This window comes from Cuculus canorus, chromosome 8, assembly GCF_017976375.1.
Source record: "Cuculus canorus isolate bCucCan1 chromosome 8, bCucCan1.pri, whole genome shotgun sequence".
In the NCBI taxonomy this organism is placed as follows: domain Eukaryota; kingdom Metazoa; phylum Chordata; class Aves; order Cuculiformes; family Cuculidae; genus Cuculus; species Cuculus canorus.
This window is the reverse complement of record NC_071408.1, coordinates 23,604,245-23,626,270: the sequence shown is the minus strand read 5'-3', so window position 1 is coordinate 23,626,270 and position 22,026 is coordinate 23,604,245. Positions and strand designations below refer to the sequence as shown.

The 22,026-nt window shown below is 38.3% G+C and overlaps 1 protein-coding gene across 2 annotated transcripts in view; it reads right to left on the bottom strand.

The window, feature by feature from the left end:
* The window catches only part of FAF1 (Fas associated factor 1), a 176,387-nt gene that overhangs the window by 6,243 nt on the left and 148,118 nt on the right, over positions 1–22,026 (bottom strand). For both annotated transcript variants that reach the window (XM_054072454.1, XM_054072453.1), the window contains 3 exons: positions 14,723–14,803; positions 14,237–14,314; positions 10,049–10,264 (listed from right to left, as the gene is read on the bottom strand). In XM_054072454.1, the coding sequence (XP_053928429.1) occupies positions 10,049–10,264; positions 14,237–14,314; positions 14,723–14,803 (375 nt within the window). The remainder of the gene's footprint in view (positions 1–10,048; positions 10,265–14,236; positions 14,315–14,722; positions 14,804–22,026) is intronic.

Below are 22,026 nucleotides of genomic sequence, written 5' to 3'. Positions count from 1 at the left end.
TTTCATAATATGAAGTATAATACTTTTATATTTAAATCTGTGTACCTTGTTTCATTACCATTAGGATAAATGCTGGAGTCCAGGTCAGTGCTGGCAATCCCGTGCTCTGATGTCCTTGCACGGCACTCTCTTCAGAGCAGCCCTGCACATTATGTGACTTATATTGTCGCAACGCCCTATACCTTTGTTTAAAGATTTCTTCTACATTGTTAGCAATTTTGCAGCAAATTGTTTAAGCGTGGGTTTATATACTGAATCTGATTTGATCCTTTTAGACTAAGTGAGTTACTTAGGTATCCCTGTGCTTAAATCAACACCTTCTTGACTAAGGTTGCAAAGATTCACCAGGTAAGCATTCAGCATTTATTAAAGGCCTAAATAAATGCTAAAAGCATAGTGTTTCTCACCATTTTAAAGTCCCACAATATCTGACTTTCTACCAGTCATACGCATGCACTCTAAGAGTCCACTCACACGTCACCAGTAATGAGGTGAGTGTACTTTTTGAATATATTTTGTGGTTTTGCTAAAGTAAGTACTTTATATTATAATGAAATGCAAACTAAAACCCCTTAAAAAGAGACTCTAAGCTGTTCCGAGTTTATACAGTGAAGAGGGTGGCACAGGAAGGGTACAGCGTTCAGATGCTATGAGAGTATAACTCAAGTGACAGCAGAATTACTAATATCCAAGCTCACAGAACTCGGTAGAATAACCTACGTGTGCATTCAGGGCTGCCCCAAAGACAGAGCAGATAGTGCCCCGGGAGGCTTCATCTTCAGGCAAATGACTTCTTACACAAACCTTAACACTCGCCTCCCCTCAGGGAAGACTCACACCAGCAACATGACCAGAGGGTGGTAACAGGACTGTATTTCCATCAGTGCTATTGCAGCCATTGAGCTGCAAAATGTTTTGTTTCCACTGAAATAGGTTTAGGTTGGTAAGACAATAGTTTCCTTCCAACTATGGATATAATTTTGCAGAACCTTACACTTCAGTGCACTGGAGCTGAGGCTTCATCTTTTAAAGAGCTTGGTTGTATAACCTAGGAAAGGCATTACTTTACTGGATATTTGTTTAAATGAATTCTGTGGCAATTATTTAACATAAGCAGTAGCTAGCTGGCTTGAAGGACTTCTGTGGCACTTGAAAGTTTAAATGATTTAAGACTGTGCAAAACCAAAGGATAGTAATGCTAACTCTTCTATTTCTCCTGTATGAATGTAGTAGCTATGACACTTTATTCTGAATAAGTTCCTTGGGCTTTGTAATAACCCGATAACAAAAATCGATACTAGCTTAAACAATATTTTAATACATTTTTTTATAGCAAAGTCTTTTTCCTTCTAGAATAATTTCTGTATTATTTCTGTCTTCACTTTTGCTGACCTGTCTGTTCTATTACACATTCACATCCTGAACAGCTGTACTTTTACCATTTCAAAGGCGTGGTTCCTTACCCTCCCTAACTCTGCAAAAAGGGAAAAGATAAATACAAAAAAATGGCTCAATGCCCAGGAAGGTAATTTAAAAATAAAGAATCGAATACACAATTATTATGACACTTACACAAGCAGTAAATATCACACCCTTCACCTTTCTCTACACCCTAGGACAAGGATCTGATTCCTGAGTAGCCCAGCCTCTATACCACTTACACACGCATGAATACCTTTAATGAATCTAACGGACAAAGGGTTCTTTTACTCTCTTTCCTAATCCTCCTAAAGTATAAATGCAATAGAAATTACTTAAAGGCACACCTGGTAAAGTACTGGATCTGTTTAAAAACCGATATTTTCAGAATGACACACAAACAAATACAGTGAATCCTTTCTACCTATTGAAATATCCATGGGTCATACGGATAATACGCTCAACTTGAGCAACAAACAAAAGTAGAGCTACCTTATACAAATACATGCAATTAGATCTGGTTTAGTTGAATAAACTTGGAGATAATTTACATCTGAATTGTAGAAAGCCTTCACAAATAAGGAAAAATATGTCGTCGTAAAGGACTTCGGGTCTCATTCTAAGCACAAAGCTTTATTCTAGATATATCATGCTTTTATTATTTATCTGAAGAGATTTTATGAAAACAGTATTTTAAATGAAGCTTATTTAAAAAATACATTTACTAGTGACAAAACAGAAAATGGTGATGATGTATCCTGTCCTTTGAGCATGCTTTCCACTCTTTCTTAGAAAAGCAATCCTGCACTCTGAGATACCTGAGATATTGTCAGTCTTTACATAGTGTGAATTCTCATCAACTTCACTTCTATCAGATGGTAATTTGCTACATAGATTCTAATTCAGTGAAGGCTTATAAAACTGACTGGCATTACTTGTTTTTTAGAGAGTAAATTAATATAGCAACTGTGCTCTCTCTTTTTTTTTGTTGTTGTTTGGGCGTTTTTTTAAATACTAAGCATAGTGACAGGGCAATGTAAGTAACGAGGATAAACCCAAACCTGGTGTTGCTGTATTTGCACAGCAAGGTCGAACATCTGGTGCTTTTTAAAAGTTCAACATTATGAATTCATGATTCTACAAGAAAATTTGATTTTTTTTTTTTAATTGGGAAAAATACCTCATGTTTGTAGAACAAAGCCAAAAAGCCCCACAAACACTAATTGTTCTTGCACCAAAAGTAAACAGAAGTCCAGATGATAACGATGTTTAAAAAATACCAGAATTCTACCCATATCCTATCCTTTTTAACAGCGGGTAGTAAAAGAATAATGTAACTACAGTTTATCTGCCTTCCAATTAAAGACATTAGGAACTGCTCCGTACATCAGTTCTACTTGGGTAGCTCTGAGGTCGTTCTGTGCTTTGTTTTAGCCCGAGATCAGAAATTTTGTTCAATGACAAAGTAATAAATGCACTTTTTACCTTGGCTGGAGAATTGGAAACACCAAAGTATTTAAACTAATTAGAATCTCCTTCAATAACATGACTTTTGTTGATGTGGTATTGATGGTGTTAAAGTTGCCTTATACACTGAGAGCAAGTAGTCAAAGTTAGTGGCAGGCAGAGAAGTTATCTGCAGGTACTGAACAAGATGATGCTTTTCTCCACAGTGCCAACAGCTCTGGAGGATTTCAGATTTTAAGGGATGAGGAAGGTGCTGTAAAGCTCTCCTCAGATTTTCTAATTTCCTCCATTCCAGTTTGAAATCTTTGATCTATCTAGAGAATTCTTTGTGCAGTTTCTTGGAACCAGCAGAATCCGACAGAATACCCTGGAACACATCTTCTCCTGACAAAAGACCTGCAGGCAGAAGAGCTCCATTATCTGCTCCTTCACACTATTTACTTTCAGTTTTCTTGCTGAGTAGAGAAAAGGTTTAAGTACTGGCATTGACAGATGAGCGCATTTGTACGTTAAGCATCCCTTCCACTGTGCCAACGAGCAAACCAGTCCATTACTTGTGGGCACTGCTACCAGTGTGCTCATATCGAAATAACAATTATTCATGTATTTAATCATTTTAAAACGTGCTAGCTACAGAGAAAAAAAGATCATGGCCCCAGAATTGCTCTACCTTTCACTGCGGATATTGATGAAGAGCTGAAAGGAGGCAAACAGCCACGTCTTCTGGAAGTCTGAAAACATATAAATACATCTAGTACTCTAAATGAACCACAAGAACTTTGCATACGTGCCAAAGGGGAATCGATGTGAACACAGTCACTCGCAGGAGAACGACCCAGGATTAGATTCTTGTGCACTTAATTATAACCGCATGGAAAAACAATTCAAAAGGGTTTTTATCACAAGTTCAAAGGATTAAGATGTTCAGATACCACAATGATATCTACAGTATAACATTGCAATTGGTAGATAGGTAAGTAGAATAAAAAGCATGCCTAAGACTGCTTTGGTGATTTAGTCTGATGTATTACTTATGCAATTACCAAAACAGCAGGAGATCATTAAATTTTCTGCTAACCAGATGCAGCATTCTTAGTATCATACTATTACAAAGGCTCTTGATTGGTATTTTATCATTACATTTTCTTCCTACAAGGCAAAAAAGCGCCCACAAAACTGACATCAATTCTGGGGAACAAGTACAAAATATCTTAGTTCCAGTTTACACCAGATGCCATATGCAGCAGTAAAGCTCTGTGGCTTAACTAAGGCATCTTCCTGTGAACAATAATGCACCTCCCCTGAAATAAATGTTTTGTAAAATGGGGCAGTGCTGAATTAAAGAACACTTTTGGTCTGAGGGATGTGCTTGGGTGGAATATATTAATCACATGGTTGGCATTAGTCATTGGGTTAACTAATGAGGATGACTCAACTGAGAATTCACATACCGTACCGAGTATTCAGTGTTGTGGTGAACGCTTGCTTACTTTATTGAGTCTTAAGTGAAACACCTCATCTGAAATCCACACCTATTTCCTGAAATTGGTTAAACATTCTGTATTCACACAGAGCTGTTGTAAGAGATCAGAAACTACACTAACCCACAGAATGCATTTCTATTTCTTTTTAAAGTAAGCTTACATCTACGAGGTGAGGAAGAAATTCCTTCCATCTCATTTCAGTGACTTAATACATGAAGGCCTTTACTCTTTCTCTTTGTATATCATAGTTACTTATGCAAAAACACCGTGCCTGAGAAGACAGATCAAGTCTGTCTTTTCTGGAAGAAAACATTACAAAAAATCCTTCTGTAATACTTTTTGACTGCCTAATGGAAACTGTATTTCCACAAAAATAAACACTGCATTTCGAGACACAAAATCTACTCGATAGTCTTTAAAGAACTGTCATTGACTTCAGTAAGGCAAAAACTCACCTACTCCCTTTGTAGGTGCTGGCTGCAAGACTGTGACACTTATCCTCTGCGAGCAACACACTTGTTAAAAGCAATAAAACCCAGGAGTTGCAAACACTTCAGTGTTCTGGCTGCAGTGATACGTGGTACATTCCTCTTGCAGCCAAGGCTCATCAGTCCGATCGTTCTACTGTTACAAGTCATCAGGAAGAACGATCAGAAATCATGCTTCTAAAAGAGGCATGGGAATATGCCAGTCTAGTATGGCCAGTTTGCTTAGACAACTTCTCAGTGTCTTAACTGAATTAAACATAAGTGCTTGAATAAATAGAATAACAACGAATCCTCAAAAGACGGGAAAGACAAAGGCAGGTAGTACTGACTGAAGGACAGTTTTAAATGACAAGAGGAGGGACGTCTGCCTTCGTAGGTGGTTGTGGCTCTGTGTAAACTCGACTACAGCTGACAAACATGCCACTATCAGATCTATATTGACCTGAAAAATTGTAAATTATGTAAATTAAAATAGTTGAGTACTATTTTATGCAGTAGGAAGTATAAGTTTCAGTAACTCAAACTGAAATTACATGGATCACATATTCAATTTTCCCTGAACTTACAAAAATATTCTCAAATTTTATGAACTTGCCCGAAAAATATTTAATTAATCTGAAGTCCTCCTTTGCCAGAAAACTGATATTCAAGCTACTTTCCTGATTTATGTGAAGTTACTAGACCTGCTATTGAGTATAACCACAGTACTGCATGAATCCTTTCCCATGATAACATCCTCCTTCAATCTTTCTATCAAGATGATGATTAGGGCAAAGAACATTAAAAGCCAGAAACGGTCCTAAACATAACACACTTCCATAACTACTTAAAGACTTTAAACACCACCTAATTAGTTTAAAAGTAGATTATTTGAAGGAAGTAGTTTGCACCAGGTGAAATGCAGAATAGTCCTTACAAAGACTGGCTTCTAGAATTGACTGGGATATACAAAATTGCCAAACTACCTGGCATAGCAATGTAGAGATCGTGCTCTAAGGTTACCTTTCTGAGAACATCAGAGGACAGTTACCTGCTCAGATGACTATGTGTGCTGAGTGCTGCAGCTAAAACTTATTATCCCGTGGCATTATTTTCACCACCATGGGCTTCAAAGAGGATTACTGCTGCCAGAACACAGGAATGAATGATCACATTTGGTTTGGAGGAATATCTTACTCTGTAGTCCTATACAATATTAAGAATTGTCTGGCCCTAAATTTACGGAAATCCTGATCATACTTAATTTAAATTGACATGCAATTTGAGTTAAATTTATTTTCTACCCTTTCAAGGGAGACAGATTTTTTGTTTCTGTTTATTTAAACTGCTGTTGAAATTGGTTAATTAAAAGGATCTAAAAAATCTTAATACTCTAAACAGAGCAAACTGGTTCTGAATTATTAAGCAACATTTTAGATGCATTTAAATAACCTTAAGTGACTTAACTGCCACCTGATCCTAAGCTGTGGCTCAGAAAAATAAAATGTGAAATACTGTAGAAGTCTTGGCTTACCATGGCTTCCAGATACAGTAAATAAAGAGCTTAAGTCTGTAATGCCATGCCTGCAAAAGGCAAATTCTCAAATACATAACTAATGCTCCACCTCAAGGAGAAATGAACAGAAGAAATTACAGACTGCGATTTTGATTTTTGTTTTTCAAAGATAGTCTTTCGAAAGAGAGCATGCCAGGACCTCCCTCTCTGAGAGACACCATAAAACATTCACAAACATATCACTAAACCTAGTAGGGTGGCCAAAGCCCCGTTTGGGTAGATCTGTTCTGCACATTCCCCAGCTGGACCTGGTACACTTCAGCTTTTTTCCCCGAAGTATGGTAAAATGCCAAGTCCATAGGATGTTAAGGAGTTTTAGGAAGATTTCTGCAGATCTCTGCCACAGAAGGGAGTGAGGAACTGATCATCCAGGAAGTCTCTGGGCTACTGGGAGAAGGTGGGTCTTGCAGATCAAGAGAACTATTTAAATTAGTGTTTAGGAAGGCTATTAAGAGAAAGGGACTTAGAAGAAATACTGAATGGGAAGGTTGATTGAGCTAATATGCTTAGGGTAAGCTTTTTTGTTATAGTTAAATGCATTTTCAAGATTAGAGCAATCTTTGGAAGAAAAGGAACTATAATTCTAAAATTAGCACATACATTCAAACAGGGCACACATTTGCTTCCGCAAAGCCTTTGCAGGAGAGTTTAAGAATAATGAAAAGAACTTATAATACAGCTTTTCACCCTGAAAGATGTGCTTGCCCAATACTTTCAAAGCTGGAGGTCCCAGCTATCTGCTGACCCAGGTTCACCTGTGTGATAGCCAGTCGTCAGCACAGTCCGCAGCGCTGCCTCGGCTAAGGAACCAAGAGAGGAGGTGGTTAATATCTAATTTCAGTGCTAGTAGAAAGAACAACGCAGTCGGTGACAAAGACCCAATAACAAGTCACTGCATGTGCTTAACTGCTTTGGAATGTCACTGCTGCTTTAAAATCTACAAGTAGTGTCTGGAAAAGGTTAATCTGTGTATTTACTCATGTGTAGAAGTTTGTATTTACAGTAGGGTTATCATACCAACTTTAAGTTAGCTAAGGATATCTGTGTAAGCAACTGGAACGTAGAGCTAAGAACTAATGAATTTTTATTTACCAAAAAGTAAAAATACCTAAACAACACAATATCGAGGTATTAGGACTGATGGTTTTGAAAAGCAGGTAAAAATGCTTGAACAAGTTCACCGCAAGAAAATGCTGATTTTCTGCTGACAGAACACCTTTCAGGGTGTGTATGTTATTGCAATACAGATTAGGATGAAAGAAAAAAATTAACTTGAAAAGACATGTTTTCATCTCATTGCAGCAAAAACTCCAGCAAAGTAATTCTGATACTCTAAAATATTTTTTTAACGTTATGCATAGTTTAAATACAGACATTGCAAATGCTCTTTTTTCTCCAACACAAGCATCCCAGGTGCTCTGTTCTTGTTGCACACATTTCAATGGATGCCTGTGACATGTATGATACAGCAGAAGGGTTTTGACAACGTACAGTCTATTTTTAAGAGACTACATACCACAAAGCCTAAGGCAATGAATATATACCTTTACTGTACTTCCAAAGTATTCAGCAATGAGGGTTTGGGCTTTTTTATATATGTCCATGGAGTCGCACACTTCCAGCTTCCCAAACCTGGGGAATACGGCGAATGTCATTTATTGTCCTCAGTGGTTAGCAAACCCCCAGGGATTACATTTTGTCTGTTGTAGCTCTGATGGTCACAATGGCAGCCGGATTCATACACGGCCACCCAGTCAATCAGCATGAATCATTTATGTGATCCTTATACATGGCATTATTAGGTTGGAATCATAGAAAAAAAGATTACAGGGTCATTGCTTCCATGTGAGAGACCAACAGCTCCATAACCTGCCATTAAATTCTCCTTTGTTTGCCTCGGTGTTTTCTCACTGACAGTTTCACCAATGTACCAAAAATACCAGCCTATTCTAATTTACTGGTCTTTTTTCTTTTCTATTACTCTAAAATTTGTTCTTGCGTGAGCTGCCTAATTAATTTTTGGGTTTGTTACAGAAGACTAAAATTAATAATGATGATGATGTGATTAAGTACAGAAACAGCCAGTCTAAAGTGCAAAAGAAATGTAAAGATTTACAGTAATAGTCTTTTCGGGGTTTTAATATTAAATATGTACTAAGACATAAATATGTTACAGGTAGGGAAGCATTACTTGCAGAATATTTAATCTACATGAAAACATTGTTTAGATTGTAAAACATTGGCTTTCTTCTGTCAAGTACGTTGAACGCTCAGTAATCCTGGAAACAGAGGTAACTTCTAGTCGTTGGTTCAAGCGGAAATGATATTACATGCTTAAGGAATAAGTGATTAAGCTACTTTTCAGTCTGTCTGATTAGCATTCTCAATATAAGACAAGATAGAACAAAAGCTGTAAGCACTACTATCCTGTTCACAGAGTTATGCCAAAAACTGGTAAGAAATCACACCCACTCTGAAGGCTGTATGCTTGCTAAGGTTGTTATTTTCTTCCCCTCTGGAGTACTTAGGAATATGATGATAAAACAACAGATATATGTTTCAAAACAGCACTCCAAATGTATCAATCAGAGCTTTGTTCCCAGCCAACATCTACCAGGAACAGTGATGGGAAGCAAAATGGAAAAGACACATAAGTTACTGAGTTCCTTTGATGAAAAATGGCTTAACCAGCCACCTGGAGATGCCCCCAGCAAACAAAACCCCAGGTGACCCAGAGCTGCCCCTACTCGTCTGCGTTGCTGAGACACTATGGCCAAAATGCTGCTGAACTTCACCTATCACTGCCTGGCTGCATTCTCTCATCTCTGCAGAGTCTGTGTTGCCTTCGCCTTTTATGCAGAGACCCAAATAACTGCTGCGCAGTTGGACCCACTGACTTTTATACTTGCTGTAACAATGGCTAAATAAGAAATGAAAGTTAATTTGTAACAGAGCAGAAAACATATAGGTATATTTTCAAAGAAACTTAGTAACCAGCGTATAAATATCTGTTGACAAATCAATCAACAGAAGTTAATTGGCTTTTGTAAGCAGTAAGCACTATTGATTTTGAAAATCACTCACAGCAGGTACATCATTAGAATTTTGAGGTAGGAGACAAATGATTATTTACTGGTATGCTGTAACAGATGGATTAATAATTTATTAGAATGTACTGATTAGCTCATAACTGTATACTATCTGACACTGAACCTTCCTTGCTTGTAACATAAAATTGCATCAAAATGGCAAAACCTGAAAGGTCAGAAGTACCAGCCCATAACAGACCTAAACAGCACGCCAACACTGATGCTGCTTCCTTCGAAACAGGATGTGAGTGATGTTGGCTCTGCATATTTGGGCAGTTTTCACTAAATGCGATCCACAAGTTGTTTATTTCAGAAACACTGGATCTTTTACAACCTCACTGGAAACAGATTTTGCAATGCAATTTTGTACGTAACCTGCAATAGCGCTGGGAGGTTAGAATCTGGCTTGCTTACAGCCACGGAGCTCGGCAGCACTCTAACATATTCAGGCATATCTTTTACCTTCTACAATATAACATTCTGGTCATGTAATGTATAGAAGGTAAGAAGTAGTAATACTTGTTCCTGAAAGGTATGTTTACTCACATCTCTCCTCGGAAAGGTGCCCAGAAGTTTGTACTCCTCCCAAGGATACCCCTTGGAAGCTACAAAATCAAAGACAACCTGCAGCTTGCTGCTGGCCAGGAAACGCCGCTCAAAGAATTCTCCGCTGGGCGTCCGGATGCGCAGTTTACTGACGGACTCGGTACTCTCCTCTTTCGGTTCAGGTGGCAAAGACTGCTCGAGAGACAGCCTGATAGCCTGAGGAAGGAAAAAAATAACCATTTAGGTTGTGATGCTAACAACAGAAAAGGACAGAGGGCTTTTCTGTTTATTTCTTCTAGAACTTCAAGATGTGCCACAGTGCTCCAGAGCCATAGCTGTGCTTTATATCCCAATGACAAAATCATTTTTATTCATTCTTTAATAACAGCCCATCAGACAACTAATTAAAATAAATCCTTCTTTATAACACATATTATTAGGTCTACAGTTAATGCACGACGGGGATAAGTAATTTAATCATTTGGCAGAAAGCCTTGGAAAAAATTTGAATGAGAGAATAATTGTCAAGTGGCCAATTGCTTCCTTTAAGGGTATAAATTAAAGGCAGTAAAAGTATTTCTTTAAACGCATTTATCAAATTGCCTTCCTCTTGCACAGAGTAATTGACCATTTGCAGCAAAGACAAGACCTCAGTGGCATTTCAGAGTAAACGTGCAGATTTACTATGAATAGACTAAAACACAGTTGAAAGACATAGTTAAAAATATCATAAAGGTACATTAGATACATAGAGTACATATAAAAGTAGGTGTGGTCTAAGAAGAAAACTGGGAGGACAGAATGTAAGATTTAAAGCAAGCAATTATCATCACCATTTGCAGAGAGATGGTTCCGAGCACAGGTGTGCACCTCCTCTGCAACAACCAACCCCAGAACCGCAGTGACATTACATGTCTGAAAACGTGTATGATTGTCTTCCTACTATCATCGTGGATGCTGCTGACGTCAAGGGCAGGAGCCAAATCTGTGTTCTCCGCCCTCGGCCCCTGGGAGCTGCACCACCACCAATACTTTGACCAGAAGTTCTTTCAAAAAACTGATGCCTAAGATGAGACTGCTGAATGAGGTGGCCTTGATTTTTTAGGGTACCAAGCGCTGTTCAGTGCTCATGGACAGGCACTGTCATCTGTCACACATCAGACCATACTTGGAAGGCAGCCATGTCACAGTATCACCTCACTCAAGGCAGCAGTTGACAAGACTGTCAATGAATGGAGGAAGCAGCGTGACCACGCTGCCTCCCCCAAAACGCACCCAAAAGGCAGTTTTCCAAACTGAAGAGACAGTGAGGCGTGGAGTTACCCCGGTTTTCAAGGAACTTTCAGGATACACAGTTGCTATTCATGCCTTTGAAAACCTCCCCAAGGTCATTTAGTAACAGAAACTGATGGAGGATAATTACACTAAGGAAGAGAGGACTGGGCAGAACCAAGATTACAAAGGCTTTTAAATAGTCTACTTCTTACACACGAACCTCTGAGCAAATTATATCTCAGTATAAATATTTATACATAGAACTTGAGTTCATTTTTGCTCATCTACTATGAGATTATGTTTTAAATAGATTCTATTTTAATTTTCTCTCTCTCCGTTCTAAACCACCTGCTTACTATCTTTGTTTTGACATTTCCCCACACAGTATAACAACAGATGCTACATTATTTACTGAACCCAATCAATTATATTATAGAAAAATAAACAACAGTAGCTCATTAGAGCTCTTTTCTTTGTGCAAAGAGTGCGTTGCTCCCCGAAGTAACCAGTCTCCAAGGCTTCAACATAAAATGGCAATTTACAATGGATATTCTGTACCAGCAAACCAAGTCAGAAAACAATGATGAGATGGATCATGTTAATAACTCCTGGACTTGAACAAGCAATTTCAGTTTGTTGATAAAAAGATGTTCAGTATGTGAAAAGCTCAATAGTCAGATTTCAAATATACAAACTGAACATAAAGCCACTTCTTTAAGCAAACACTGTTGCAGAACAATTCAGTGTAAGTAATCTGTATACTTGAAAATGGGGAGTGTTAGTAAACATTATCGTTAAAATCCCTTTCGTCCTACTAAGCAAACAGATCCTATTATTTTCAGTACTGCACTCTACATTAAAGCAGGGAAGCCCAGGTATATTTTGATAATGTGGACCAGTCTTGCAGCCTTTGCACAAGAAAATTATTTCCAAAAGGCCAAGGTATCAGAAAGAGTTCCAGAGCAGACATAATAAAAGAGGATTAATTATTGTTTCTATGCGTGTATTACTTAAAACCTCCCAAACCATACTTCTTACTTGAATCTGAACGTGAGCCGATTGCTCAGCAGTCTATTAGTGCTACAGTACTGATTTCCATTACTTCAGTTCTATACAGTCTCATTGCCTTTAATCTCACAGAATTGCTGTCTCTCAGTTATTTTCCACACTATTCCCGCAGTCCAGTTCATGCATTGCTCCTTCGGTTGTGTTTTACCTTCCATTCTTGACTTATATTAACAGGAGCTAAAGAAGTCATCAGATACTGTAGGGCAAGAAAGATGTGGACCGCGTCTTCCCCAAGCCATCGAATATTACTGTTTGGATTGAATTTAGTATTTACAACGCAGTACTGTTTAAAAGGTTCTTCAGGTTTTTTAATGCAATTATCTTGGACAAAAAATATATATGCAAATGCATTGCTCTTACAGTTTGTTTATTTGGTCTATCTCAGGGAATAATAAATGTGTTGATAGCCAACTTTTTTTGCAGTTGTATAATGCAATTTTTTCATACATCAGCAAAGTACACAAGACTGAAATGTCAAGTATACATTTAAGTCATGAGTTGGGGGAGGAACGAGCAAGGCTGTTATTTATCAGGATTCCATGAGTTCCAAGGACTTCAAGTAAGTGGAGAATTAAATGAGAATATAATTCAAAATTTCAAATCTCCATAGTCCATGACAGTCAAAGCAAATAAGTTACATGAAGTCCATGAAAAATACTGGAACTATAATATTTTATATAAATTAATAAATATTTTCAATATTTATAGTTTATTTATATTTTACATAATACTGTCAGGAAATATATATTCAATAGCTTTATATTCACCAGCAACTTGCCCACAGACTCTCATATGCCAAATAACAAGCCCCAATCAACTATGATTTCAGTCAAGATGTTTACATGTGAACATCACTTTTATTTTGAAAATTTCGTTCAAGGGTTTCACAGCAGTTCTGTAAGGACTTATATTTCAAGAACTTCACAGAAGAGATGAAAATATTTTAATGACTTTCTCTATTTTGCCTATCCTTTGAAATGTGGTGGGACTCCAGGGGAAGAAACCTGGCTGTACCCCAGTCTTTTTACTGTACGTTCTGTTTGCCAGGGGCTGAAAAAGAGGAAGTCACTAATATAAGTACATGATACTTTAGGAAAATACCTACAGAGACACACAGCTAGGACAGGAGCTGGCCTAGATCCTGAAAGAGGCTGCAGGAGCCACCTCTGACAGGCACTGGGACGTCAGAATCTACAAAATCAAGAGAATCTACAAAGCAAAAGAGTTTGAGGAACAGTACTCGTCACAGCACATGGTTTCTGTTTTCTTACATAGGTCTAGAGATTTAAAGTGTTTGTTTAAACACAAGTTTCATTCTAATGAAGATTCTGTAGAAGACTGCTTAGAAAATTAAAAATATACCATAAATCAAATTTTATAGATTTTGGATTTTTTTAGAACACAAATTTGTAAGTGTTTTGTCTCTCATATTAAATCTGGCAATTTATTTGACCGGAATTGCAGTTAGGCTTCGTGCTGCTTCCCGGTCAAAATGAAAGAGCTCCACAGTATGATATTTTCAAAAGGACTGCCTGCAGAAACAAGGTTAGAGGTTCCCAAAGATTTCACCATTTATGAAGCTCCTGTTAGCAGGCCTATCTGGCTGTAATTCAGAACCAGATGATGTAACTGTGCCCCAGATGTGCAGCAGAAAAGTTATTAAACAGTGGATGGAAATTATTTAGCTGTACTATGTTTTATATATATAGTAAGAGGTTAATTAAAAAAATATTGCTGTTCACATAAAAAGTACACTTTGAATTAAAGTTACATGTTGAATGACAGTTGCAATGTCCATAACCTTCATGAATCCCAGAAGTTGTGAGAAAAGGTAAAACATCCCACCTCACGTTCTTCTTCCTGTTCTTTCCGAATCTGTTCCAAGCGAAACTGCTCTGCCATCTCTCTCTCTTGTGCTTCCCTCTAATAAACAGAAACAACAATCACACATGTATCACCTCACTTTCCATGGCTGTGTTTAACGATATGCTTTAGCTACATAAAAGTAAAGAAACCTCTCAGCTTTTCTGTAGAAATTAATTAAAGTAATAGGATATTTATTAAGTGATCTTTTGCTGTCATTTCTTTCACAACTTCTGTTAACAAGCATGGCCAGGACCACTTTAGCAAAACAGATGTAGTCAGGTCTACCCCTAGGGACTGTATCTGGTGCCATTTTCTATCCACTGAGGGCAATAATGGCTCCTATAGTGACCCTCTCATCTCAAGAGTAGAACTGAAGGCGGGCAGTCCTCTGCACCACAGAGATTTCACCAGCTGTGGAGAGATTCCTGTCCCAGCATTCCCACGATCACTTCACCCTGCACACACCTTCGCTCTGTCGGCCTCCAGTGATATGCGATATGCTTCATCCTGCTCTCTTTTCACATTTTCTCTGGCTTCACGTTCATCCTAAAGAGAAAAAAAAAAGAAAATAAACAAAAAAGTATCCACAAACAGTGGAACAAAATGACATATTATCTTTATGTTCACCAGTGCTCTTTAACCTCAATGACTTCAACATATTCGACTGCCTCACTCATCTAACTACTCCTGGGAGACATGAGTTCAGAAACGCCTCAAGGGTGACGTTGACTTTAAAATTTATGACTTACCTAAGGCTGTGTTTTGATTGTCATGTAAGGTTTTGGCATGTCCAAGCCCTGGCCTGAGGGCTGCATGTGGCACCAAGGTTCTCTGTCCAGCTGTCCTTATCATGGCTGTGGCCAACAGTTTGGACAGCCTCGTAACAGGGAAGGACAGACCATGGTTTAGAGGACAAGGCCGGTTTTAATTTGCTCTCCTCTCAGGTTGACAGCGGGTACAGGCTTGTCCTCCAAGAGAAGGCCTGCTCCCAGGTCCTTCCTTGGTAAAAAAGCACTCAGAAGGATCCATCTCTGGTCATGGATATTCAACATCACCCAGAGGTTTCAGTTCACAGTGCTGAATATTATACAAAAAAGGGAAAGTAGCAAGTCCTGCTCTGAAGTGTCTCATACATGCAGATGCAGGCAGACAAGAAATGTGAGGTTAGCATGCCAACTTCAAGAGAACAAACCCAGCAAAATACCTCATTAACAATCACAGCGCAAAGAAATGAAGGTTTACTAAAAATATGCAAGTGCCAAAGCGAGGCATCATCCACACAGTGGAGGACCAAGAAGTGGATATCCCTGAAATCTGGAATAACTGCACCAAAGTGATGTGTGATAAAGCAAAATGTACAATCAACAGCTTCATACTCTGCTTCTGGAGCTAGAGGTAGTGTCTGCTCCCCTGTGTTTACTCCTCTTACATCTTATAATCCTCCCAGAGACACACAGAAGCTGCACTGGGCCCTACTAAAAGCTGTGGGACTGCTGGTGGGCTCAGCACCGTCATCTGCAGCTCCCAGTAACACAGCACTTATACCGGGGTACTCTGTCCCCAGTATTTCATAGAAATGAAAGTCTACTACTTACTGCTTTTTGAAGAATTGCTTATTTTTTCATTTATCTGCAAGGTTTATCCCACATCAAGACATCATTTTGCTTATGTTATTTTTCTCCCCAAAACTTCACAAAAGTTGGCAAAAAACTCAATTCAGAATGAGAGGAGCATACATTATTTGTTACTATCACGTCATGCAAACATGCCAAGACATCCCTCAACCAAAACTCTAATATATCAGTCGTTAAAAATCTCTGAAGTCGCATGCGACCACAAGAGAAAAGGACAAATTGCAAGAGAAGGTATACAACCTCCAGATGGAAAGTAACAATATCTTTTTAGAGGAAACTCTTCTTCCTTATAGAATTGGAACCCAACATTATTCTACAATCAGCGTGTCCTGAACTTCATTCACAGAAGATAAAGAAACCATCACTTCATTCAGCAGAGCTAAGACATTAGTAGAAGTAATTCTTGTAAAATGTAAATGGAAAATAACCACTGAATAACCCATTCCCTTTCCTTGCTTCTCTAGACCTTGATAAGCTTTATGTGCTATGCTCATGGAATATCTTCAAAAATTCACTCAAAACCTGATAGCAGAAACTACTCTATATTAATTTGTAATTACTGAGAAGAGGGGGGGTTGAATTAATTGAACAGCTCTGATTTTTGTTATTCAAAAATAAGGGAAGCTTCTTGAAGACACAGAGATTTTCCCTACCCTTCTCACAGACGGAATATAACAAGGAAAAAGGTTTGTACTATCTACACTGAGACATTCTATAATCATACAATAAATTTATGGTGAGAACCAAAACTATCTTCCCAAATCAGCTTACTAAAGGATGATGACTTCAGGTAATCAGCAAGAAGACAAGCATTTAAAAACTACTATGAATTATTTCAGAGACAACCTATTTAACTTTCACATTTTGCGACTTCATATATCACACCTAACTCCCCACAGTAACTGAATTTGAAAGGTCACACAAGTCCAGTTATACCTAAATGAAAACTGAAGGATCAGATGCAACTCCTGCAACTGCAGGCTCTTCCCTTCATCAAAGATTGCTATCAATTTACACACAGCACCTTTAGTTTAGGAAAAAAAATCCCACAAACCAAAAACTACAAAACCCTCCAACCCAAATCAAAATCAACTCTCAGAAAGAAAAAAATAAAGATTTATAAAAATTGTTAAAACTCACTAAATTTATAAACTAATCAGAGTTACTGGAAACTGGATACAGGTTTTTATTTTACATTTTACAAGCTGTCTAGGAAACACCAGGAAGTTACTAGAAGCTACTTGTGATGAGCATGGGATTCATTTAACTACAGAGAGCTTCACTGAAGAATTTTTGAAGTCAGTTTAAATTATATAATCTGAATAACTACTGCAAAAAAACACTGACACTATAGGTTCTACAACTAGAATCTAAACATGAATTCCAGGCATTAAAAAACCCCAACTCTTTCCTCCCTATTCATCACAGTTATCATCATCCTAAAAGTGGATTATGAAAAAGATGTCAGGAATGTAGAGAATTACTACGCATGACTGCTTGGTCCTCATAGAAATATGTGAGCCACATCTAAAAGTAAATGACTGTGCCACTGAGCTTTACACTGCATTGAAACAATACTGTTCTTACTGACACAGACCTTAAAAACCAATCTGGAATCTAGATTTCTTTAGTTCAGCACATGTAATCCTACAAACTCACTGTACCTACTTCTGTGGCTTGTTAATACTGCTCACGTGTGATAGGAACCACCTTCACTATGGAAACTAAGGCAAAACTGTAATATTCTCTGCTTCAAAGTTATACCTTGGACAAATTTTAAACATTACATAAAGCAGTTCTCTTTTTTGTAATGCAGTTTGTTAATTCAGTCATCTCTTCCTCTAGAGAAACCATACAAAGTACGAGGATAACTCAAGTTCACCAGAAAGCGACAAAAGAAAATTCATAATGGTGACAGGAAAGGCATAAGAAAATATCTTGCAGAGAATCTTTCATTGTACTAACACAGAACATCAGAAGAAAAATAGAATAGTCATATCACTGATAATTAATTTAAAGAATGTCATAAGTGTTATCCATCAACAAAATTTGAAGTAGTTGACAATTTTCCTGTTGAACTCAACATAAACTGGAACATGAACTGAACATCAATAAATCCATCTCCACAATATTTTTGCAAATGAAGGCAAGATTGCCATCTTCCTTTTTCAAGAAACTAAGGTGTAAGCAGACAATGCCTTATCCTGGGTCATTTAAAATGTCTTCATCAGAAATGAGGGTTACAGAGCATTTCTGAATTGCACTGCAGCAACTGAAGGCTCTTGTGATTATAAACCCTCTGCACCCCAGCGGCTTGGGGTACAAGTTGAGGAGACAACTCTGCTTTGCTCCTTAAAGGGAGAAAGTCGCAGATCTCTGCTTTCCCATTTTGACACTGCAGCAACAGGGGGGACATTAATTAGATGGAAAGTTGATATTTAAAAAAATTGTGTTTATCCATGGAATCTATCCTTCAGCTTTGAATTCTCTTTGCTATCACAGATGCAAAGTCATAACAAAAATAGTGAATGTTTATATTCACAAGACAATTACAACAGACAAGATAAAACCTTCTCTTCAGTAATATCCAGAGCTATAAGTCTAGGTGAAATTTACAGATAAGGATAAGAATAAATTTAGGATAACTCCAACAATTATTCCCTAAACCATTTCTTGAAGCTACTCCTGAAACATCTAATAGCAGACATTTTCAGATGCAACATGATGAAAAAGAGGGATTCCTGATTGTATTTAGAATAGTAACGCTCAATTCACCTGCAGATTCTATATGCAATAAAAATACACAATACATCTGGCTTTCTTGATGGAATATTTTGCTGGAGTCAGCACTGGTCCTTTTGTTTTGTTTTATTTTTAATGTATTGTTGTTTTAAAAGGTAGTATTTAATGATTTAACCTCAGGAATCAGCTTTTGCACTTGATTTGACTCAGGGGGATATGTTCAACTTTATTCCCCATTGCCCTTTGGAATCAGTTTCACTGTGAAGTAAAACCAGATGAGACAGAACTTGAGAAGACAACCATGAGCAGAAGACATTTCTCAGGGCATCAGTGAGTAAATGGCTGTTACAAGAAAAAAAAAAGAAAAGAAGGTATATTTACAAATGCTGAATGCTTATCTGAAAGACAGTTCATTTCACTAACCACTCCTGGAATTAAAATCTGCAAGTGCTTAAGGCTATTCATGGGAGCGTTAAAGAGAAACACCCCTTTGTCCAAACAAACCAGTGCAAGAAAGGCATTAATTTGACTCACTAAGATGACAGACTTGCACATTGTATAACTTAAACATACATGAATATGGGAATATACAGGGGGGGAAAAGTGTACACAGAATGTGTTAAGTACATGAGAACGATGAAGACAAAGCATAGTAATGTTTCTGTGGTGGCAGAACCATGTGTGGAGAGGCAGGACAGGGTAGGTTGAGGGCACACAACAATGCAGAACCACTGGAGGATCCTGCCTGTCTGTATCCAAGGGTGAAAGCCCAGTTCCAGATACTGATTTTTTGGGAATTACTTCAAGTGACAAGACAAAACCCAAACCAAATAGCTTTAAGAAGCAGTCCTGCTGTGAATTTCCACGGGAAATGAGCCAGTCAGTCCTGCTACAACATCTACTCACCCTGGGGTGTATAGCAGGGAAAGCTGCTGTTCATTAAGAGAATCCAAGCAGTGACTGGGGTCATCAACACGTATAACTGAAAACTGACATGAACTAAAGACGTTTTCATTTTATCTTCTTTCTTTCCTCTCTCATTACTTTGCATTTTGTCAAAGTTCAGATTATGCTATAAACTCTTGAAGATGGCAGTCATCTCTGCCGGTGCGTCAGTGCAGTGAAGTGCACTGCACACTGGGAATCCGATCGTTTGGGGTGCTATCATATTACAAACACAAAATCGGAAAATTTAATCAAATAAATTTTGATTACTGTAGTTTAATTAGTTATAACTAGTAATAATTAGTAAATGTGCTAATTGGATTTTTTGAGGGGTTATATCACAATCTTCGTTAGATGGCTGTCATCACCATAATGCTTTTGTGCCTTGGAATTTAATGAATTTCATGTATTTATTCTCATAACTCCTGTTGTGCAAATACTATATTCCATGATACACATGACAGTGTTAGATGGAACAGAGATTATCAAAGGCATTCAGATGCCTAATTTCTACTGATTTTAAGTGAGCTTCAGTGCCTAAACAGAACTTGCAGGGGTCTCCTGCATAGCCAACGACAGCATTTAGGCCATCTCCAACTGGAGAACACAGGTGCTGGTAAAGAGTGGAGAAAAGCAAGCAGTCTGATGGGGGAAAACACAGAACACAGATTAGGAGAATATGCACTAGGACCGGCCCTCTTTTGCTTCCTGTGGGGCTGAGAGCACAATGCTCAGAAGAGGAGAGAGGAAAAGGTGTTGGAAGCTCAAACTGTTACATTATCATATATAAAAAAAGGAAGGAAACCCCTTACATTTTGACAGCAGTGAGGCAGAGGAGGAAGAAGACACGGTGACACCAGACTTCTTACTGCAAGGTTATGAAAATAATATTTGGCCAGTAAAGCTGCATCTAATCCAAGAGAGTGCTGGGAAGGTCGTGCAAGCACACTTACAAAGAGCTGTGGCAGGGAAAAGAAGGCCAATGGATGTTGCTATTTTGGCATTTTGGGGTTTTTTTTAATGTATCTTTTAAAATCGCCATCCAGATAATGGTTAGGAAGGACCCATGTTTTCCTTACACTGCAGCAGTATCTAGGAATAAGAGATGTCACCTAGGATCAGAGCGCAAAGATGGTGACTCTGCAGCTCTACATTTTTCTACAGTTTATCTGCAGTCAGTTTACAACAGCGATTTCCAGTTTAAAATTTCTTAAGTATCTCTTTTTTACACAAAACAGAACAGTGTGTCAACAGACATAGTTTAAAGTGAATTGAAAGTTTTAGTTGGTATTTGTAAAAATAAGAAGGTTTCTGAAGCAATTGTAGGTATTGCGATTCCACCTTGAAGTCTAATCTGAGAGCAGGAGTGCTAGTGTTGCGTAACAGCAAAAATAAACACGATGAGAGACCTACTGTTACTTAAATGTGGACAAGTTGGACCAGCTGTGTAACAGTCAATGCTTCTACAGTAATAAATGTTGACAGCAAAAATAAAAAGAATGCATTACTGAGACATCATCAAATGAGCCCTGTCATTACATGGAAGCTCCACCCTGTATAAGCTTGTCAAAAAGTGTTACTGTAATCCTTTGAGAAGCCTCCTCCTCAGGCAATAGCGAAAAAATATTTAGGATCGGCCCAGAACAGGTGTGTTGCATTGTGATGCCAGGATTTAATCACGGATCTCTTCACATTAATCTCACAAAGGAACTAACTCGGATCTATGTGGACCCATCATGCCACACCGAGATGATTATTTAATGATCCGATTAAAGTAAGCAAGCTGACAGGGTGCTTAAAAGTGGACATTCCAGGGCGTACAATATTTTACAATTATTATTTGTTTTCTTAAGTCCGGCACCAGGCACTGACACTTAAGAGGAACTGATACTACATGCTCTTTTCAAAGTCAGTCCCTGAAAAATCTCAGTTCACACCCTGATCAGCAGTGGCAGAGGGTGGCTGTCCCTGCTCCGAGATACCCTCTTTTGCCTACAGGAGAAAGTGGCATTTATTTCCTCTTTGCAAAAATCCCCAACCCCACTGCCTGAAGAATAGTTGAACTATCAACACTTGTAGTGTGGGCCAGAAGAGCAAAAATGGTTAGAGAAGGAGAATATGTCCATCAAAAGTATGAAACCAGCAGCGTAGCCTCAGAGCAAATCTGCACACACAGCCTGACACTGGACTTTAGACCTTAGACCTGACTGCAAGGACAAGGGTGGGATGATGTCCTGGCCAGCTGGTCTTCCTGTTGTTCATGCCACTGAACCCACCCTTTAGTCTTATCTGAAGTCCCACATGAACACAACGTCAGTACTGCTGCTGATTGTATTTTATTGTTTGGGGCTTGTTACTCTGGCAATCTAAGCAGCAAACTTATAAAAACAGACGACATGACAGCTAGACTATGCATCTACAACAGCAGTCAACAGTGTGGTCCAAGAG